This window comes from Gekko japonicus, unplaced genomic scaffold (assembly GCF_001447785.1).
Source record: "Gekko japonicus isolate JY-2015 unplaced genomic scaffold, Gekko_japonicus_V1.1 scaffold56, whole genome shotgun sequence".
In the NCBI taxonomy this organism is placed as follows: domain Eukaryota; kingdom Metazoa; phylum Chordata; class Lepidosauria; order Squamata; family Gekkonidae; genus Gekko; species Gekko japonicus.
The window spans coordinates 1,997,224-2,015,130 of NW_015169779.1; the positions used below are offsets into that span (position 1 = coordinate 1,997,224).

The window sequence follows — 17,907 nt, forward strand, 5'->3', positions numbered from 1 at the left end:
TCACCGGGCAAGGTATTTCGGGGGAAGCAGCTCACTTTCCTGCCAAACTGGACTTGCTCTTCATACAGCTTGATATGCTCGTGCGCAGAGATCGATTCAGGGGGGGATCGCGGGGGATCGCCATTCTCCCGGGTGAGGTGCAGGGGAGGCACACGACGAAGCCCCGCCCTTTGCTTCCGGCCGCCCCACTTCCGGCCCTCATTCAGCCAGGAGGAGGCAGGAGAAGAGGGAGGGTAAGTTGCTTCTTCCCTGCCTCTCCCCACCCCTGCCTGCCTGGGGTCAGGGAGGGCCTTGGTGGGGCTTCCTCGCACTCCCGCCGGCCTTGCAGGTCCACCGCCAGGCCCCTGATGGAGCTCGGCAGTGGAGCCGCAAGGCCAGCGGCGGCGGCTGGGACCATTGGGGGCTTCCTCGCACTCCCACACTTTTAAGACTAACAAATAGCACCTTTAAGACTAACCTTTAAGACTAAGACTGAGTGGTGGGTGTGGCCTTATGACACACTTCCGGTGATGTCAGGGTGTGTGGCATATGCTAATGAGTTATGCTAATGAGTTCCCCTAGCTCTTTTTCTACGAAACGACCCCTGCTCGTGCGTCTGAAAGGTAAGGTGGGGAAAACGACAACTGAACCAAGCGTGTTGTAAAGCGGCTCCCTCTAGTGGTTGATTCAATGTTACACAGGTTTCTGTCCGGCATACAGACGTGTAATATTGAATCGATCACTAGAAGGAGCAAAGAAGTGGCAGTCTGCATGGGTGGGAAGGCCTGCAGAGGCATCATCAAGAGCAGGCTGCCAGGCCAATCCAGCAGGAAGGTCTCCCGCATGAGTCTCGCTGGGATGCTCTTGGGCGGTTCACACTCATTTCAATGGAATAGACGGGAACGGTCTTCACACCCTGTCCCCAAGCTGCTTGCTGCTGAGACTGCACCACCTCACCCTGTTGTCATATTGGTGCAGATGGGCTAACTTGCCAGTAACCCAGCAGGGGCAGTACCAGTCCCCCCACAGCTTGCTATGCCCTCGTGAGAGCTGAGCCAGTGCTCCCACCTGAGTTATATGGCTGATTTTTTATTTAAAGTCCTGTTAAAGGGCTAAAAGGGATGCCAGTTCTGAGAACCACCATTTAAAGGCATTGCAAGTTCTCTTCTCCACCACCCACCCCGATGAACTTCAGGCAGGGCTTTCACACAAAGGCTGTGTCTGCAGCAAGAACATCGTTTCCCCCTCTTAAGTCAGAGCAAAGAAGTTTCTTCTTCGCTCTGACTTAAAGGGGAAAGCCCCATAAGCTGTGCTCGAAAATGCTTAAAATAAAGCAAGGGGCACGCTGTGTGCCACCAGGGGTGGGGGGTGGGGTGGGGTGAATCCTGGAATGGAAACACTCCTGGTTAACTATTCCAAAGTCAAGACTGATAAAATTTATGCCATCCCCCCCCCCACTCCAAAAAAAGAACACGAGGCAGGGAGATCATAACACATCACACAATTTGAATGCCAAAGGTGGTTCTGTAATATTTTGTTACAAGAGTGGCGGAACAAGAGATTCAAAAGGATGTGATATCGTGTGGTGTAGTCTGTCCTGGTTTTGTAACAAATCAGTTAATAATTTAAAAACCTTACTAGAGCTAAGTGGGCAGCTGCCCGAACAGGGGACCACCTATGACTGTACCAGTTTTTTGGAAGGCTATCATGGCACTATGAGTAAAGTATCAAAGTGGTCTTTAAAAAGCGGCCGCTTTCCCATTCACCCACGTCAAGAGCCGGACCTTGGCAGTGCAATGGCTTGGCCCCCACTAACAGATTTACACAGATCCTGCACAGAGTGCATTAGTCCCTTGATAGAGGGCCTTTCCGCATTCTCCTTTTCCTTGCTTGTAAATTCCTGTTTCTTTGGGGTTTTGTTTCTGTTCTGCATGTGTTTTGCTCCCTCTACTGGTCGATTCGATATTACACATGTTTATGGCAGGCATAAGTAACGGTAAAGGTTTCCCTTGCTCGAAAGCCAGTCGAATCCGACTCTAGGGATGCGGTGCTCATCTCTGTTTCCAAGCCGAAGAGCCAGCGCTATCCATAGACATTTCCGTGGTCATGTGGCCGGCGTGACTAGACACCGAGGTGCACACAGGTGTAATACTGGATCGATTGCTAGAAGGAGCAAAATGCATGCAGAACAGAAACAAAACCCCGAAGAAACAGGAACTTAAAATGAGGAAGATGAGAATGCAGAAAAGCCCAGAGACGTAAATTTCGTTGACAACCTTCCTAACCCTAAAAATTTTCTAGGAGCCCAATCCTGCAGAACATTCTCTGGCACAACTGTCAGTGAAAGTAATGGGAGGTGGATGAGAACCGTGCTTGTGTATCACTACCATGCATTTCAATTAAGCCTGGAAGGACAATGTCCCCTAGAACGGGGGCCCTTTTTGGTTAAATTAATTTTTGTTGTTGTTCAGTCGCACAGTCGAGTCCGACTTTTCGCGACCCCATGGACCAGGTCACGCCAGGCCCTCCTGTCTTCTGCTGTCCTCTGAAGTTCACTCAATTTCATGTTCGTTGCATCTATGACACTGTCTAATCATTAATTTTACATTTTGGTTAAATTAATTTTAATTGCACATTAATTGCACTGCAGATCATACTATCTCCCACACCCCACCCAAAAATACAACTTGCACATTACAAACTGGAAATTTATCTTTCATAATCTTAACTTTTGGCATTTCCTTCAGCTGCATTTGTGCTGCATTTTCCCATTTCAGACACCATTTCTTCTTCATTCAGTATGGGCGTATCTTTGCCATGGTTCTTTCCTTTCGCTAGAGTCTTTAAACACTTGTCAAGCCTTTTCAAGAACACATCTACGTCTTGTTTGGACATTCCAATGGCGGACGCAGCGTTGAGGTATGCGCAGGGGTAGCTGTCGGTATGTGACATGAAGCCTTTGAAAGCGTAGCCGCTCACGGTTTGCAGAGAACCAAGGGGAACCACCCTGGAAAGCAAACACGATTAAGTTATAAATGCAAATGTCAAAAATGCAAAGACGAGTTGTAACGATTCCTTGTTTATGGGTGTGTGTCTCTTTAAATGTTTGGTTGCATGTGACAGTCTAGAGTGCTTTAAGAGGCAAGTGTGGTGTGATTGGTGAGTGACAACGAGGGGGAGGGGTTTTGGAAGTGATGCTGTGTGGATGAATATGTATGTCTATCAGGAGTGACAGTTTGAGGTTTTGACAGCTGAAGGGGGACAGTTGATGAGGACAGTTAAACAGTCAGTCAGTTAGTTCTGAAGTCAGAGAGAGAAGCTGTCTTGTGGATGATATAGGAATTAGTTCTGTGTATGAAGAAGAGTTGAATGTATATGAATGAAGAAAGTAAAGTTAAAGAGAAAAATAAAAGTCTTAGTGACAGGAAAAAAGAAACAGTAAATGTATATGGCCTTAAGGGAAAAATGTGTTACAAAGTTACATGCCAAAATCCCTGACAGTGAGAGAGGAAAGTGTGTGAAAAACCAGTTGGAATTGTTCAGTATTTACCCATTCCTAGATACAGAGTACTATCCTGTTATTTACGAATTATATCAATAAATCTACTTTTATTAAGATACCAGCTCTGAAAGAAATACTTCCCAGGACCACATTAGTACCTCGAAAGCTCTTAACCCAACCTACCTACCCAGTGACAAAAATAGTATAGTATACAGGTTTGGAAAGCCTTAAATTTCCTGGTGGCAGCCAGATATACACAGTAAAACAAAACATAAAGAACACTTTAAAGGGAAACCAGACCTCCCCAGATAAGGGGTCGTCACACGAGTGAACAAGTTAGGGCCAGTCACATTTAGCAACCGAGCCACCTGCATCCCACAAAAGGCCACAAACCTCAGCTCATCTCCCACTTTCTTGGAGTAAGCCCAATGAAAACCAGTTGGGTTTACTTCAAAGGATGTACCTAAAGGATCAAGCTGTGTACAAAGTCAGTCTTGTCAAACTTTACACATCATTGGGGGTCAGATAGCAGCCTAGCCTCTACTGCTTATCATAATTCTGAATCCAAGACATTACTGGAAGAACTCGCCTTGCTCCAGAAACTTGTCTTGTGAAAAGCATCGATCCAAGCTGTGTAACTGCTGTACTGTTTTGTTCATCTAGCTTCTTCAAGGACATCGCTGAAAATGCAAAGTAGCTGTGTTACAATAAAGCTTTTTTTTTTAAATCAACAAAAACATACTTTACGACTTGAGTGTTCTCATAAAGTTATCCGATATATACCACCTTTTCTGGTGAAATACAAAAATCTTAGTTGCACACTCCCTTTTCATTTCCTCCTCCCATCCCAAATGAAAACATCACCATTCCTTCTTTTTATGGGCCTTAACCAGAGTTCAGTGTTTCATCTATACTCCTAACCAAGGTTAACAGCCTTCCTTTATAGGTCTTAACTCCAGTACAGTGTTTTATCTGCACTGCTAACCATGATTAACAGCCTTCTTTTATAGGTGTTGGAAGCTCACTGGGAAACCTCTCATCAAGGATAATCTCTAGCTGGGGTTGGATCCAGCCAGCTTTCTCACTCAATCTCACACACCTCCCCCTACATAGGACAGCTCCATCACACATGCCTTTTTGTCCCTGTTCCCCAGCATAACCTTTTTGGTGGTCAAAGCTTCCCCCACCTTTAGCAGCAGAAAAGCTGTTTGAATTCAACCCAGAGACTAGATGTTTGACCATACTTGGTGATGATGGAACAGCAGTCTTTTATTCCTTACAATTTTTCAAAAAGTTCTCTGTCACGACTCACAGCAAATGGTAGTTTGTTACCAAACTGAAGAAGTTAAACTCCTTACACTGGTTTACATAGAAGGCCTCAAAGCACTACAGGATAAGCTGCGATAACCGATGCAGCAGTTAGCGGATTTGATTATTGTCAATTGTCAGCTGCACACTAGCATGGAAATAAGAGAAGTGTCCCCTGATTTTTATTAATGGCATGAAGAACATGTTTTTAATGAGCGTGCACATGCACACCCAGAAGCAATCAAGACAAAACAGACTTCTCTGTGAAATGTATTCTACTAGTAGTTTTCTATTCTTAACTATGATTTTTACAAAGTCCCCATGTTACCACCAGTGCTCCCTCTAAGCTGTGGAGTCTTGTGAGCAAACATTCTACTTTGTGAGCTCCTGGCATTAAAGTTGCGAGTAAGCAATTTGGCTACTGCATAAATTAGTTTGCTCTGGAGCCATCCTTTCTGAGCTATGGCAAAAATGTGTGAGGTGGAGGCTAAAAAACTGTGAGCTAGCTCAGTTTTTTAGCCTCTGGCTCACACATTTTTGTCTTCGCTCAGGAAGGATGGCTTTAGAACAAACTAATTTATGCAGCAGCCAAATCTCCTGCTCACAACATTAATGCCAGTAGCTCACAAAGTAGAATTTTTGCTTACAGGGCTCCATAGCTTAGAGGGAACATTGGTTACCACATGCCCAGTGCGTTGTTAATGAAAGGCCCTAGGTGCTTTCCTGCCTGAAAGCATTCACACAGTAGTCAACTTGCCTTTAAAAGCCCAAGTCCTTGCCCCCTGCAGCCTCATGGGCCTGCAGCAGGCCTGAGGGCAGGTGTCAAAGAGCTCCATCCGGCCGTGCATAGAGAAAAGCCACTACCAGAAAAGACACACAAGATGGCCTTCCATAGTTACTGCATGAGAAATGCAAGTGGTCGCTCCTAGTTACCTAAGGAAATAGGGTTGTGAGGCGTCTCCAGCAGTCTTTCACTGTAGGCTTCCGCTAAGTTCTTCAGCTCACTTGAAAGATAGGAAAACATTTCCTAGGAGGAGGAGGAAAAGAACAGGACAAAGCCCCTTTTTTAGTTTTATCAGCTGTTCCTTACAAGGTGCTTGTACCCTTCAGGGATGCCATCACACTTAGCAGCACTAAAACAAGACCGAGGCACAGAAGAGGAAGGTCCAACCAGGAGCTGATAATAATCAGCAGAAGCTTCTTTTTTTCCTTCACCAAGGCTGGGGTCAAAGAGAACCGGGAAGAGTCTTGGGTAGTGGTGGAGGAGCCTTGCATTTTAGGGTGAAGCACTGCAGAGGGGAGTTCTATGACAAGTACCAAGTTCACATTGATTGTTTTACTTCATGTATACCCGCCCCCTTCTCCCCACCAGGGACCCAAAGCGGCTTATATCCAGGGGTCATTTCGTAGAAAAAGAGGTGCAGGAGCTCATTAGCATAACTTATTCGCATAACCTATTATCATATGCCACACCCCCTGACATCAGTGGAAGTGTGTCAGAAAGCAACACCCACCGCTCAGGCTCCACTGGACTGTTTTGGATTGCTAGCTATTGGGTGTGGGGGGGACGTGCAGATCTGTCCTCGCAGAGGAGGGAGAGCTTGTACCTGAATAAAATTTGGTCTTAAAGGTGCCACTGGACTGTCTTGGGCCGGGGGGGGGGGAGCTCTGCAACTTACCTGGCTGTTTCCTGCTCTGACTGAGGGCTGCTGGGAGCAGGGGGTGGGGCTTGTTGCATGTGCCCGCCCCCTGGGCTCTTTACTGCCGGAGCTCCGCTCCCGTGCGCTCCTGCAGGAAATGACCCCTGCTTATATCATTCTTCTCTCTTCCATTATGTCCTAACAACCCTGTGAAGTAGGTTAGGCTGAAGGTATGTGACTGGCCAAAGGCCACCCAGTGAGCTTCCGTGGCAGAATGGGGATTTGAACTGGTCTCCCAGATCCTCACCCATCTCTAACCGTTACACCACGCTGGCTGCCAATAATACGGCGACTGTACAGAAGGGCTGTCCTGACACATATGGTTCAAAGTAGCCCCGTCTCATGGAGTCTCAGAAGATAAGCAGAGGTGGCTCCGGTTAGATGGGGGACCCTCCCAAGGTATACCAGGTATCTTTCGATTTATTAATTGCTCAATCCTGCAGAGCTGCTGGCTCTGAGCGATTTACAGTTACACATATTCACACGGGACTAACAATGATTCATAGGGGTAAAGGAGGACAGCAGCTTTTTCCAGGACGGGGTAGTGAAGGGTGGGGGATATATCCAATCTTTTCTCCTCTCCTCCTCCTAAAAGTCACCCGTTGCGGAAATCTTCACAATAACACACATAATTAAGAACGAAATGACCCCTGGCTGAATTCAGGCTCTATCAAAATATATTTGAAAACTTTTTGTTATACAGCATTGGATCCCATGTTCCAACCCTCTAATGGATCCCATCTTCCAACCCACTAATGATGGAACCTTCTGCTGAGGGAAGGGGCATGTTCCACTGGTGGGAGGTTCTTTTTTGCTGACGGAACAGATTTCATAGACTCCAACCAATGTTCCCTCTAAGCTGTGGAGTCCTGTGAGCAAAAATTCTACTTTGTGAGCTACTGGCATTAAAGTTGTGAGCGAGCGATTTGACGACTGCATAAATCAGTTTGCTTTGGAGCCATCCTTCCGGAGCGGAGATGAAAATGTGTGAGCCGGAGGCTAAAAAACTGTGAGCTAGCTCACACTAACTCAGCTTAGAGGGAACACTGGGCACCTTCATAAGATGGGTTAAGCCAGACTGGAAGGAAGAGCAGCCCCAGGGTCCCATCTGTGCAAAAACTAACCAACATGCACGCATGCACTCTTACCAAAATGGCCAGAGTGTCTGGCACAGACTCTCCATCAGTGTTCCCTCTAAGCTGGGTCAGTGTGAGCTAGCTCACAGTTTTTTAGCCTCCGGCTCACAGATTTTTGCCTTGGCTCAGGAAGGAGGGCTCCAGAGCAAGCTAATTTATGCCGTAGCCAAATCGCTCGCTCACAACTTTAATGCCGGGAGCTCACAGAGTGGAATTTTTGCTCACAGGACTCCACAGCTTAGAGGGAGCATTGCTCTCCACGATGTAGTTTTGACTAATCCCCTGAGCGTGGCTGGCACCAGGAAGCCCAGACCAAGCACTGCCTGCCAGGCTGAGCCGCTGGGCATTTTCTCCCACAGTAAAGTTGCTTGCGTTAAAAAGGTATGACTGCAAAGCCACCCATCAGTGCTGTGTCTGCAGCTGGCTGTGGGGCCACGGGGCCACTCGAGGGGACGAAACAGTCCCATGTCCCCCATTCATCAGGAGATCTGAATTTCAAAATCATCCCCCCCCCCCCACTTCCACATGCTTCTAGGACCGTTGCAAGCAGCCAGCTAAGCAGTTCACGATACAATCAATTAATTGTGCCTCGTCACAAAGGCAATACCTTTTGCGGGGTCAAATCCATATCTAACCTCTATTAGAAAATCTGGCTATTTTGTGCAGGATTTATGAGGGCTCCAAGCACAAGTCTTAGTTAAAAGAAAGGTAACTGAGTGCCATTGATTTTTCCCCATGCTGCCGCTACTATATTTAACTCCAACGCAGAAGAATCCTATCATACTAGAAGGGTATTGAACAACTTATGCACTAAATGTCAGCTACCTTTCCAGTGAGGGAAGACGAGAGGGTTTGCTTTTTCTTTTTTTTAAAGGAAGCCTTGCTTCAAGCAAGACCAGCATCAAGTTTCTGAAGGGAGACGAAGGCTCTCCCCCCAAATTTGTTGCACACCCTTCAGTCTTCTACAACTGATTTTAAACAATCCGACTGAGACAACGTTCCTGACAATTTGAGCCACAGACACCTACAAACAATGCTCCCTCTAAGACGTGGAGTCTTGTGAGCAAAAATTTAAGAAGAAGAAGAAGAGATTGGATTTATACCCCGCCCTTCACTTGGGAGTCTCAGAGTGGCTTACAAACTCCTTTCCCTCCCCCTCCCCACAACAGTCACCCTGTGAGGTGGGTGGGGCTGAGAGAACTCTGACACAAACTGCTCATTTTCAAAAACAGCTGTGCCAGAGCTTGTGACTGACCCAAGGTCACATCAGCAGATGCAAGCAGAGGAGTGGGGAATCAAACCCAGTTCTCCCAGATTAGAGTCCGCACACTTAACCACTACACCAAACTGGTAGTTAACTTTGTGAGCTCCTGGCATTAAAGCTGTGAGCGAGCGATTTGCCTGCTGCATGAATCAGTTTGCTCTGGAGCCCTCCTTCCGGAGCGAAGGCAAAAACGAGTGAGCCGGAGGCTAAAAAACTGTGAGCTACCTCACACTAACTCAGCTTAGAGGGAACACTGCCTACGAACGGCAACGTTTCCCATTTCACAGCAGGAAACGGGGTGATCTTGCATGAGCCTGGCGTTCTTGTGTTAAGAGCACGAGAACAAATGGGTCCTATGAATGGTCCCCTGGAGAAAACTTCCTAGCTGAGCACAGGGAATGGGGAAACGCAGGTAACCGTAGTCACGCGCAAAGGCCGGGATCCCCAAGCAGTGTTCCAGTTGCTCACCAAGAGCTCTCCCCACCAAGCGGCAGCCCTTCCTGTCCCCGAGAAGCCATCCCCAAGGCCCGTGGCCCTCCCAGGGGCTGCTACCAGCAGGAAACTCTGTGCACACAAAGGTATTTTCGGCTCTCGCACAAAGTGGTTTGGATCATGGCCATCACATCTTGAGTACATGGAATTGCCCTGAACTGGGGTGATTCAGGATGGGCTCTGGTCGCATTTGAAGGCCAAGCAGGGTCGGCTCTGGTCGCATTTGAAGGGGAAGCCAAGCAGGGTCGGCTCTGGTCGCATTTGAAGGGGAGACGGCCAAGGAAGTCCAGGGCTGGGATGCAGAGGCAGGTGATGTCAGCTAGCTGCCATATCTGTGTAGTCTCCCCTTCCCTGTTCCCACCTTGCTTGCAGCTCAGCAGCTTGCCGTAAACGTGCCAGGGAGGCCGTGGGAGCTAGACGGCCTTGTGAAGTAGGGAGGGCTTGGGGTCCACATTTGGTGTGAATCTTTCTGCTCTCAGGAAACCATGAGACTCTCCCGCTCATTATGTAATCTCCCGCCGGGAATCTTCCCGCGCGTGCGTGCGCTCGACGTTCATTTGCTTAGCTAATTGCCTTGCCCAGCTATATGGATTGGGATGGTCCCGCCCAGTGTTCCCTCTAAGCTGAGTTAGTGTGAGCTAGCTCACAGTTTTTTAGCCTCTGGCTCACACATTTCTGTCTTAGCTCAGGAAGGATGGCTCCAGAGCAAACTAATTTATGCAGCAGCCAAATTGCTCGCTCACAACTTTAATGCCAGTAGCTCACAAAGTAGAATTTTTGCTCACAAGACTCCATAGCTTAGAGGGAACATTGCCTTCTAGTTATTCCTAACAATAATCCTGTGGACAGGGTACCAGTCTTGTACACTAATAAAGCATAACGCTTTTTAGGAAACGTGTGTGAAGAGTGACTTGCTGTGGAACCTGACAGGAGAGGGCCAACCACCTCAGAATACCTGCTTAGCCAACGTGTCTTCCGAAAGGCTACCGAAAGAGCCAAGGCTTGCATTCAAATCTTGTTCAGCCACGGCCTTTGACAGGCAGCTTAAAAGACGTCTGGCTGACAAAAAGAAGCTGAGCAACTGGGAAGGGCTGCAGGATATCTGGGGGAGGGACTAAGGATAAGAACGTAAGAACATAAAGAGAAGCCAATGTTGGATCGGGCCAATGGCCCATCCAGTCCAACACTCTGTCACACAGTGGCCAAAAATACCAGGGGCCATCAGGAGGTCCACCAGTGGGGCCGGGACATTAGTTGCAGGAAGGGGACAGATGATGCTGTATGACTGGGACTGTCCGTGCCTACTCTCTGACCAATCTGTATATTTGTAAACACATACTACAAAAATCAGCTGAGGTTTTCAGTTCTTCCCCTAGCTGCAGAAGGTCATAAGAAGAGCCCTGCTGGATCAGACCGGTGGTCCATCTAGTCCACCATCCTTTCTCCCACAGTGGCCAACCAGTTCCTCAGGATGGTCGACAACAGGGCGGAGAGGCCGAGGGCTTCCCCTGATGTCGCCTCCTGGCCCTGGGATTCAGAGGTTGACTGCCTCTGAATGTGGAGGTTCCCCACAGCCACCATGGGCCACTCTCTCCATCCCTACATCCTCTGGCCATCCTCTGGCAGCAAATTTGACATTTTAATCTGTCTCTGTGTATAGTAGTATTTCTCTGTGTAAAATAGTATTTCCTTTTGTCCTTCCTGAACCTACTGCCCACCAGCTTCATTGGATACCCTCGAATTTTAGTATTTTGGGAGAGGGAGGAAAATTCCTCTTTGCCCACTCTCTCCATCCCAAGGACAATTTTATAAACCTTTATCATAACAAGCTACCGGGGGGGGGGGGGGGGGAGGGGGAGCGGGGGGGGGGGGCCCAGGCTGTCCGGCTGTGCCGCAGAGATTCACCCTCCCACGATGCCGGCTGGGCTCTTTGTCAACAGGAGTCCTAAACAACCTGCAGTAAGACCGGAAGCAAGGCTGAGGCAAGCAGAGAGAGGGAGTTATTCCGATTTTTTTTACAGCCTGAACTCCTTTTTTCTTTTTCTTTTTGGAGTAGGCGTAGTGGAACGGATATAGAAAGGAGCACTCAATGTCAAGCTATAAATAGCTCCTGCTGAGAGCGTGATAGTTCTGCCTCAGCCTGCGCAGAGCTAAAAAAAGCAATAAAGCGTCACGATTAAAACCTTGCAATTTGGGAATACGCACATTCGAGGTGCAATAATAAAAATGGAGTGGAGGGGGGGGGAACTCTTATTTCTACAACAACAGAAAACATATTTATGACGATTAGGAAATTGGGTTTATGGAGTAAGCTGCATTTGTTTTTTTAGGGAAGAGGTCTGCTTTTTGAATGGAACCAAAAGACGCGCTACAGGGGAAACAATTTCATTACTTTCTACAGATATATGGTCATTCATCGAGGCTTTTATCTGCCAAATTATTTGTTGCTTCCAACAACTCCTAATATTCCTCGGTCCTTATTTATCGTCACTGTAAATCCAACCCTCCAACAAAGACCAAAATAGTCATTGATTCCTCCCCCCCCCCCGTCCTGCCTTTGAGGGAAAATGGCCCCGATAAAGCCGATTCTGTTTTAAAATGGCCACGAGCCCTTCGTGAAGACTCATTAGGCGTTTCACAGCGTCTCGTGCCCAGGCAGGGCTGCGACGTTCCTACGGCAATTACGGCAGCTCCTTCTACTTCTCTCTTTATTCCCCAAGTTTCTAATTAGCCGGCACAACTTTTTCTTCCTGAGTTTAAACTGAACACTCATTTCATCCTCGCCCCTAAGAGCATACAACCGCCTGCCCTCACAGGGATTCATTAGCTGTATTTCTCTATATTACTGTGTTGGGCTTGCCTCTCGATTAAAGGGAATGACCGAGAGCAGCAACTCGTGCAGAGATGCAATGGGCAGCCTCCTTTCGGGATGGGTGTTTCCGCTGTATCTGCATAAGAAATTAGTGAATGACCCAAATGCACCCAATGCAGAAGCACAGAACGAACAGATGAAGCTTCCTTCTCCTGAATCAGACCATCAGTCCATTGAAGTCAGTAGACCTGCCTACCTGAGGGACTGCCTTTCCCCCACACGTTCCCCAGAGCACACTACGGTCAGGGTCACACAATCGTTTCCCCACCCCCACCCCGGTCCTAAGGATGCCAGGCTGGTATCGACCAGGGCCTTTTCTGTGGCAGCTCCGACCTACTGGAATGAGCTTCCGGATGAGATCAGGGCCCTGCGGGACCTTGCACAGTTCCGCAGGGCCACAAAATCGGAGCTCTTTCGCCAAGGCATTTAGGTAGGAGATTTCCCCCCACCATAGAGAATAATGGAGGGGATAGGGGCAACCTGTTTGGGGGCCCGTAGAATCGGACCCCCTGGTCCAATGCTCTTGAAACCTGGTTGGTATCTTGGAGAAAGGCTCCAGCAGCTACCCTACGAGTTTGGAGCCTCTCCCTCAAGCCCCCTCCCCTCCATCCCCCAGAATATACCCTATGTTTTCGCCACTGACTTCAATGGCCCATAGGATATAATGGGGCTGTCGGCTGGCGGACAGTCGGCTGGCGGAAAGAATGCCAAATCCGCTCCTACTGACGAAACTGACATGGGGGAGTCTTACTGCCAGCCGAAATTGATTCTGCCCGATTTGGCAGAATCCGAATGGGCTGAATTATTTTTTTTTTGCACACACCTATTCTGGATCTGCTTTCCCCTCCCCAAAAGAGCTAAACCAGTGCCACGTAATGCTGTCTGTCATGCTGTGTAGGCAGTAATGAAAACTGGGAGGGGGGGGGACACACGCAGCAGGGAGTGGCACCCCACTGGGGAGTCCCTGCAAGGAACAATCCAACAGCATCCGTGAATTAAAGAGGAGGCTCCTATTTTAAGTAACACAAGTCACGCGGTTCCCATCTAATTGCATACAAAAGTGGCTTGCAAAAAGAAAGGTTCAAATGCATGAGAACTGAGAGTTCCAAGAATTAAGGTAACATGAATTCAACCAAGATCTCCTGCCTGGGTAAATTAGAATGTCTTCCAACAATACATCTGGGAGGGGGGGATATTAGCAGCTATAGCATGAGATCGTCATCTGCTCACAAACCGCCAAGCAAACTGAGTGATCAGACACTACTCAGAACCAGAGAAAAAGTACACGGACACAGACTGCAATATTGATTGCAATTCCCAGGATCTCCATTGTGCAATTTTGGAAAACAAAAGATGCTCCATCTTTATATTGCTGGCAAAATAAACTTTGGGAATACTTTGTACTCAGTCGAATTTCTAAGAACACCTTCGAGGAAAACACAGCAAGTAAACAAAAACTATTCCAAGTGACTTGGTACCCTATATTAGAATATCTGGCAAATAGTGGCATTGTACCAAAAAATCCCTATTATGAAAAATTGTTATATTTTAAAAACATCACATGATATATTTCTGTATGTTTTTTTAACTCCAACCTTTTAGTTACGTAAAAGAAACGACTTCTTGTTTAAAAATGTTCTCCTATAGTTATGTAATGTTATATCTTCTAGATATATGGTTAACAATTGTAGTGTTGTCTGTTTATATATGAAAATAAAAATAATAAATTTGGGGGGGGGGGGGGCACAAGTGGGGAAAAGGAAGGGCCTTTTAAATTGTAAGAGCAAAAATGTTGCCTACACAAGGTGGCCGGCGTTGCCTGTTTTGTTCTGTCTGCCACACAGGCCCATCGCTTCCCAGTCTGCAACACTAACCCGTTTGACTGGTTTGCAGACAGAATGTGTCTTTTCTGGACTGCAGACGAGAACCTTCCTCCAGCAGCTTTCCTTTTCTTGCACTCCCCCCTTCCCACGTTCACCCTCTCTCGGGGGTCAGTTTTACGGACGGGCACGAACTCAAAAAGAGCAATATGGCTTGGGGCGGCCTGCTAACCAAACCCAGCACCAAGCTGGCCCAAATGGGCTCAAGCCCAACCAGTCTGGCAAGTTTGGTTCCTCCTTTCCTCTAGCTACAGCTTGAAGAAGAAGAAGAGATTGGATTTATACCCCGCCCTTCACCTCCCAAGGGCGTCTCAGAGCGGCTTACAAACTCCTTTCCCTTCCCCTCCCCACAACAGACACCCTGTGAGGTAGGTGGGGCTGAGAGAGCTCTGACAGAAACTGTTCTTTTTCAAGGACAGCTGTGCCAGAGCTTGTGACTGACCCAAGGTCACACCAGCAGCTGCACGTGGAGGCGTGGGGAATCAAACCCGGTTCTCCCGGATTAGAGTCCGTGCACTTAACCACTACAACAAACTGGCTCTCCTGGATTGCCAGGGCCAGGAGAAGTGGGGGGGATCGACCAGGAAGGGACTTCCCATCCACTTTTCTCCCGGCCGTGGCTGAGCTGTTAGGTTGAAATGGCTGTGACCCACTTAACGCTTCAGTTTTCTTCCCCCACTTTGATTGTATATAATTTGATTGTATATAATTAACTTTAATGTCTGTAACGGGATTTTTGGTTTTATAAAGCTGTTTATAGGTAAAGGTTTCCCTTGCTTGAAAGCCAGTCGAATTTGACTCTAGGGATGCAGTGCTCATCTTCATTCCCAAGCCGAAGAGCCAGGGCTTTCCGAAGACGTTTCCGTGGTCATGTGGCCAGCATGACTAGACGCTGAGGTGCACGGAATGCTGTTACCTCCCCACCAAAGCGGTACCTATTTATCTACTTGCAATTTCTTGCTTTCGAACTGCTAGGTTGGCAGGGGCTGGGACCAGAGCTCACTCTGTCATGCGGCACTCAGGTCTCGAACTGCTGAACTACCAACCTTCCGGTCTGCAGTTCAGCATCTTAACCACTTAAGCCACCATAGCCCCTATAAAGCTGTTTATAACATTTAGTTTATAACATTTAGTTTTCTTACGTTTCTTCTCTAAGTTAGAAATTTCAGTTATTCATTCCTCCCTTTGCTGCTTTTTTTTTTTTTTTAGACTGACAGGACTGGTGCCGGAACTGAAATGAGGCTGACAGGACTGGTGCCGGAAGTTCAGGGCTAGGCAGTCCTGTTATCAGACTGCCGTTGAGCCACAAAGCTTACCAGTAGGGGGGCAGATGCCTCCTGGCCGCCGGTGGGAGATGGCCCCACTGGTTGACCTCCCGAGGGCACCTGGTATTTCTGGCCCCTGTGTGACAGAGTGTTGGACTGGAGGGGCCATTGGCCTGATCCAGCATGGACTTCTCTGACGTTCTTATGATGGGGGACTCCCATCATAAGAACGTCGGGTTGCCAGATCCTGGCTGGGAAACTCCTGGAGATTTGGGGAGAGAGCCTGAGCAGGACAGGGAGCTCAGTGGGGTACGAGGCCAGGGAGTCATAACAACGTAAGAGAAGCCAATGTTGGATCAAGGCAATGGCCCATCCAGTCCAACACTCTGTGTCACACAGTGGCCAAAAATGCCAGGTGCCATCAGGAGGTCCAGCAGTGGGGCCGGGACACTAGGAGCCCTCCCACTGTTGCCCCCCCCCCCAGGACCAAAAACACAGAGCAGCACTTGCCCCAGAGCCCCTATCTATACCTTGTGGCTGATAGCCACCAATGGACCTCTGCTCCATATGCTTATCCAATTCCCTCTTGAAGCCGTCCATACTCCTGTGGCAGTGAATTCCATCTCTTGCCTCCAAAGCATCCACTTTCTCCAGGAAATGATCTCTGTCGTCTGCTGAGCTGTGATCCCGGGGGGATCCCACCTGGGGGCTGGCATCCCTACTAACCGGCAGTGGGGGTGGGGTGGGGAGAGACATGTGTCCCGGGGAAGTCACGCAGTCTCTCAGACAAGCATCACTAACGGCACTGCTGCAAGGCTAACCATACCTCCCCCCGCCTACGCTCCGAGAAAGGCAACGTCGAAACGTGACAAGCAGATTGGGAAAAGGGAGCCTTGTTGGGATGACCCGTTAAAAAAACCCACACTCTCCCCTTCCACTCCCACCCACTCGTATAAATGTGAGGCACAGAACTCTGCAAGAAAGACGCTTTACTTGCCCATGTCTGGAGCGCCGTAAGCCAAGAGGAGCTTGCTGCTCACGCGTTTCTGACGTGACGTTACGATTTGCCATCGGTTAATTTTGACACACTACCTTTCGTTCTTTCAGCAGCTGCTGGTACCCCTTTGTGCCCAAGGACAGCAAGGTAATGAGAACATCTAACGAAGGGGAGGCGGACGCTCCTCCCGGGGGGGAAAGGAGGAGGTATCAGTCATTTCCCAACAACCATTCGTTTGTTATACAAAAGAATAAGCCACCCGAGTTCTTTTAGAGATGTTTCCCCGAAGAAAAATCAATTTTTTTAACATAAGGCAGCCATGTATACCTGGGTACATTTTGCTGATCTCCTGGACGAAGGCGTCACTGAAGCCAGCAATGACAGCGCCACCTATAGGAACCATAAAATTTTTGTCCAGGCTCTGCACAAAAGCATCTATCCGGCCTCTTCGCGCTCCCTGAAAAGGCAGAACGCAGAACCTGACTTGAGTTCAGTGCGACACGGGAGTCTAGCTGCATTATGAACCGGCGGCATTGTTGTTTTACACTGGCTTTAACTGAAGATTTGTTGAAACTATTACTGTAAGCTGCCTTGAGCCACGAGGAAAAGTGGGGTATAAATGTTCTAATTAATAAATAAATAAATACCTAGGCATATTAGAAAGCTGACCGGGAGAAAGTTGATTCCTTTGAAAGGGGGTGTTGGAGGAGAGTTGGATGGATACCATGGACCGACCAAAAAGACAAATAAGTGGATTGTAGATCAAATCAAGCCTCAACTCTCCCCAGAAGTTCAAAGGGCTAAACTGAGGCTCTCGTACTTTGGTCAGATAATGAGAAGACAAGAGTCACTGGAAAGGACAATAATGCTAGGAAAAGCTGAAGGCAGCAGGGAGACCTGACAGGAGAGAGACCCAATAGAAGATGGACTAATGCCCAGGGTCTAGCATACCTTCGGGACTGCCTCTCCCCATATGAGCCCCGCAGGAACTTACGATCTATTAATCAACACCTCCTGGTGGTTCCCGGCCCCAGGGATGTCCGACTTGCCTCAACGAGGGCCAGGGCTTTTTCGGCCCTGGCGCCTCCCTGGTGGAACAAGCTCCCATTAGAAACCGGGGCCCCGCGGGACCTATTGCAATTCCACAGGGCCTGCAAGATGGAGCTCTTCCGCCAGGCTTTCAGTGGAGGCGGTGGGCGCCCCCCCCCCGCTATCGGCCTCCTCTCCAGTGACCCCCAGTCCGAGTGGCCTCCTGGGAACAAACCGCTTATTGCTGAAATCGGTTGAGGCACCGGTCTTTTATGGATCACTGCTTCTGGAGCTGCGGTGGCTCAAGCGGTTAAGATGCTGAACTGCGGGCTTTGGAAGGTCAGTAGTTCAGCAGTTCGAGACCCGAGTGTGCCGCATGACGGAGTGAGCTCCCGTCTCTAGTTCCAGCTCCTGCCAACCTAGCAGTTCGAAAGCAAGAAATTGCAAGTAGATAAATAGATACCACTTCGGTGGGAAGGGAAC

At 48.5% G+C, this 17,907-nt stretch overlaps 1 protein-coding gene across 1 annotated transcript in view; it reads right to left on the bottom strand.

Annotated features, from left to right (window-relative positions):
- Positions 1-2,554: 2,554 nt before the first annotated feature.
- SEPSECS (Sep (O-phosphoserine) tRNA:Sec (selenocysteine) tRNA synthase) overlaps positions 2,555-17,907 on the bottom strand; it is a 56,466-nt gene continuing 41,113 nt past the window's right edge. The window contains exons 6-10 of the mRNA XM_015416757.1: positions 16,723-16,852; positions 16,491-16,582; positions 5,723-5,816; positions 4,071-4,161; positions 2,555-2,986 (exon numbers count right to left, since the gene is read on the bottom strand). Coding sequence (XP_015272243.1) covers positions 2,704-2,986; positions 4,071-4,161; positions 5,723-5,816; positions 16,491-16,582; positions 16,723-16,852 — 690 coding nt within the window. The 3' untranslated portion in view covers positions 2,555-2,703. The remainder of the gene's footprint in view (positions 2,987-4,070; positions 4,162-5,722; positions 5,817-16,490; positions 16,583-16,722; positions 16,853-17,907) is intronic.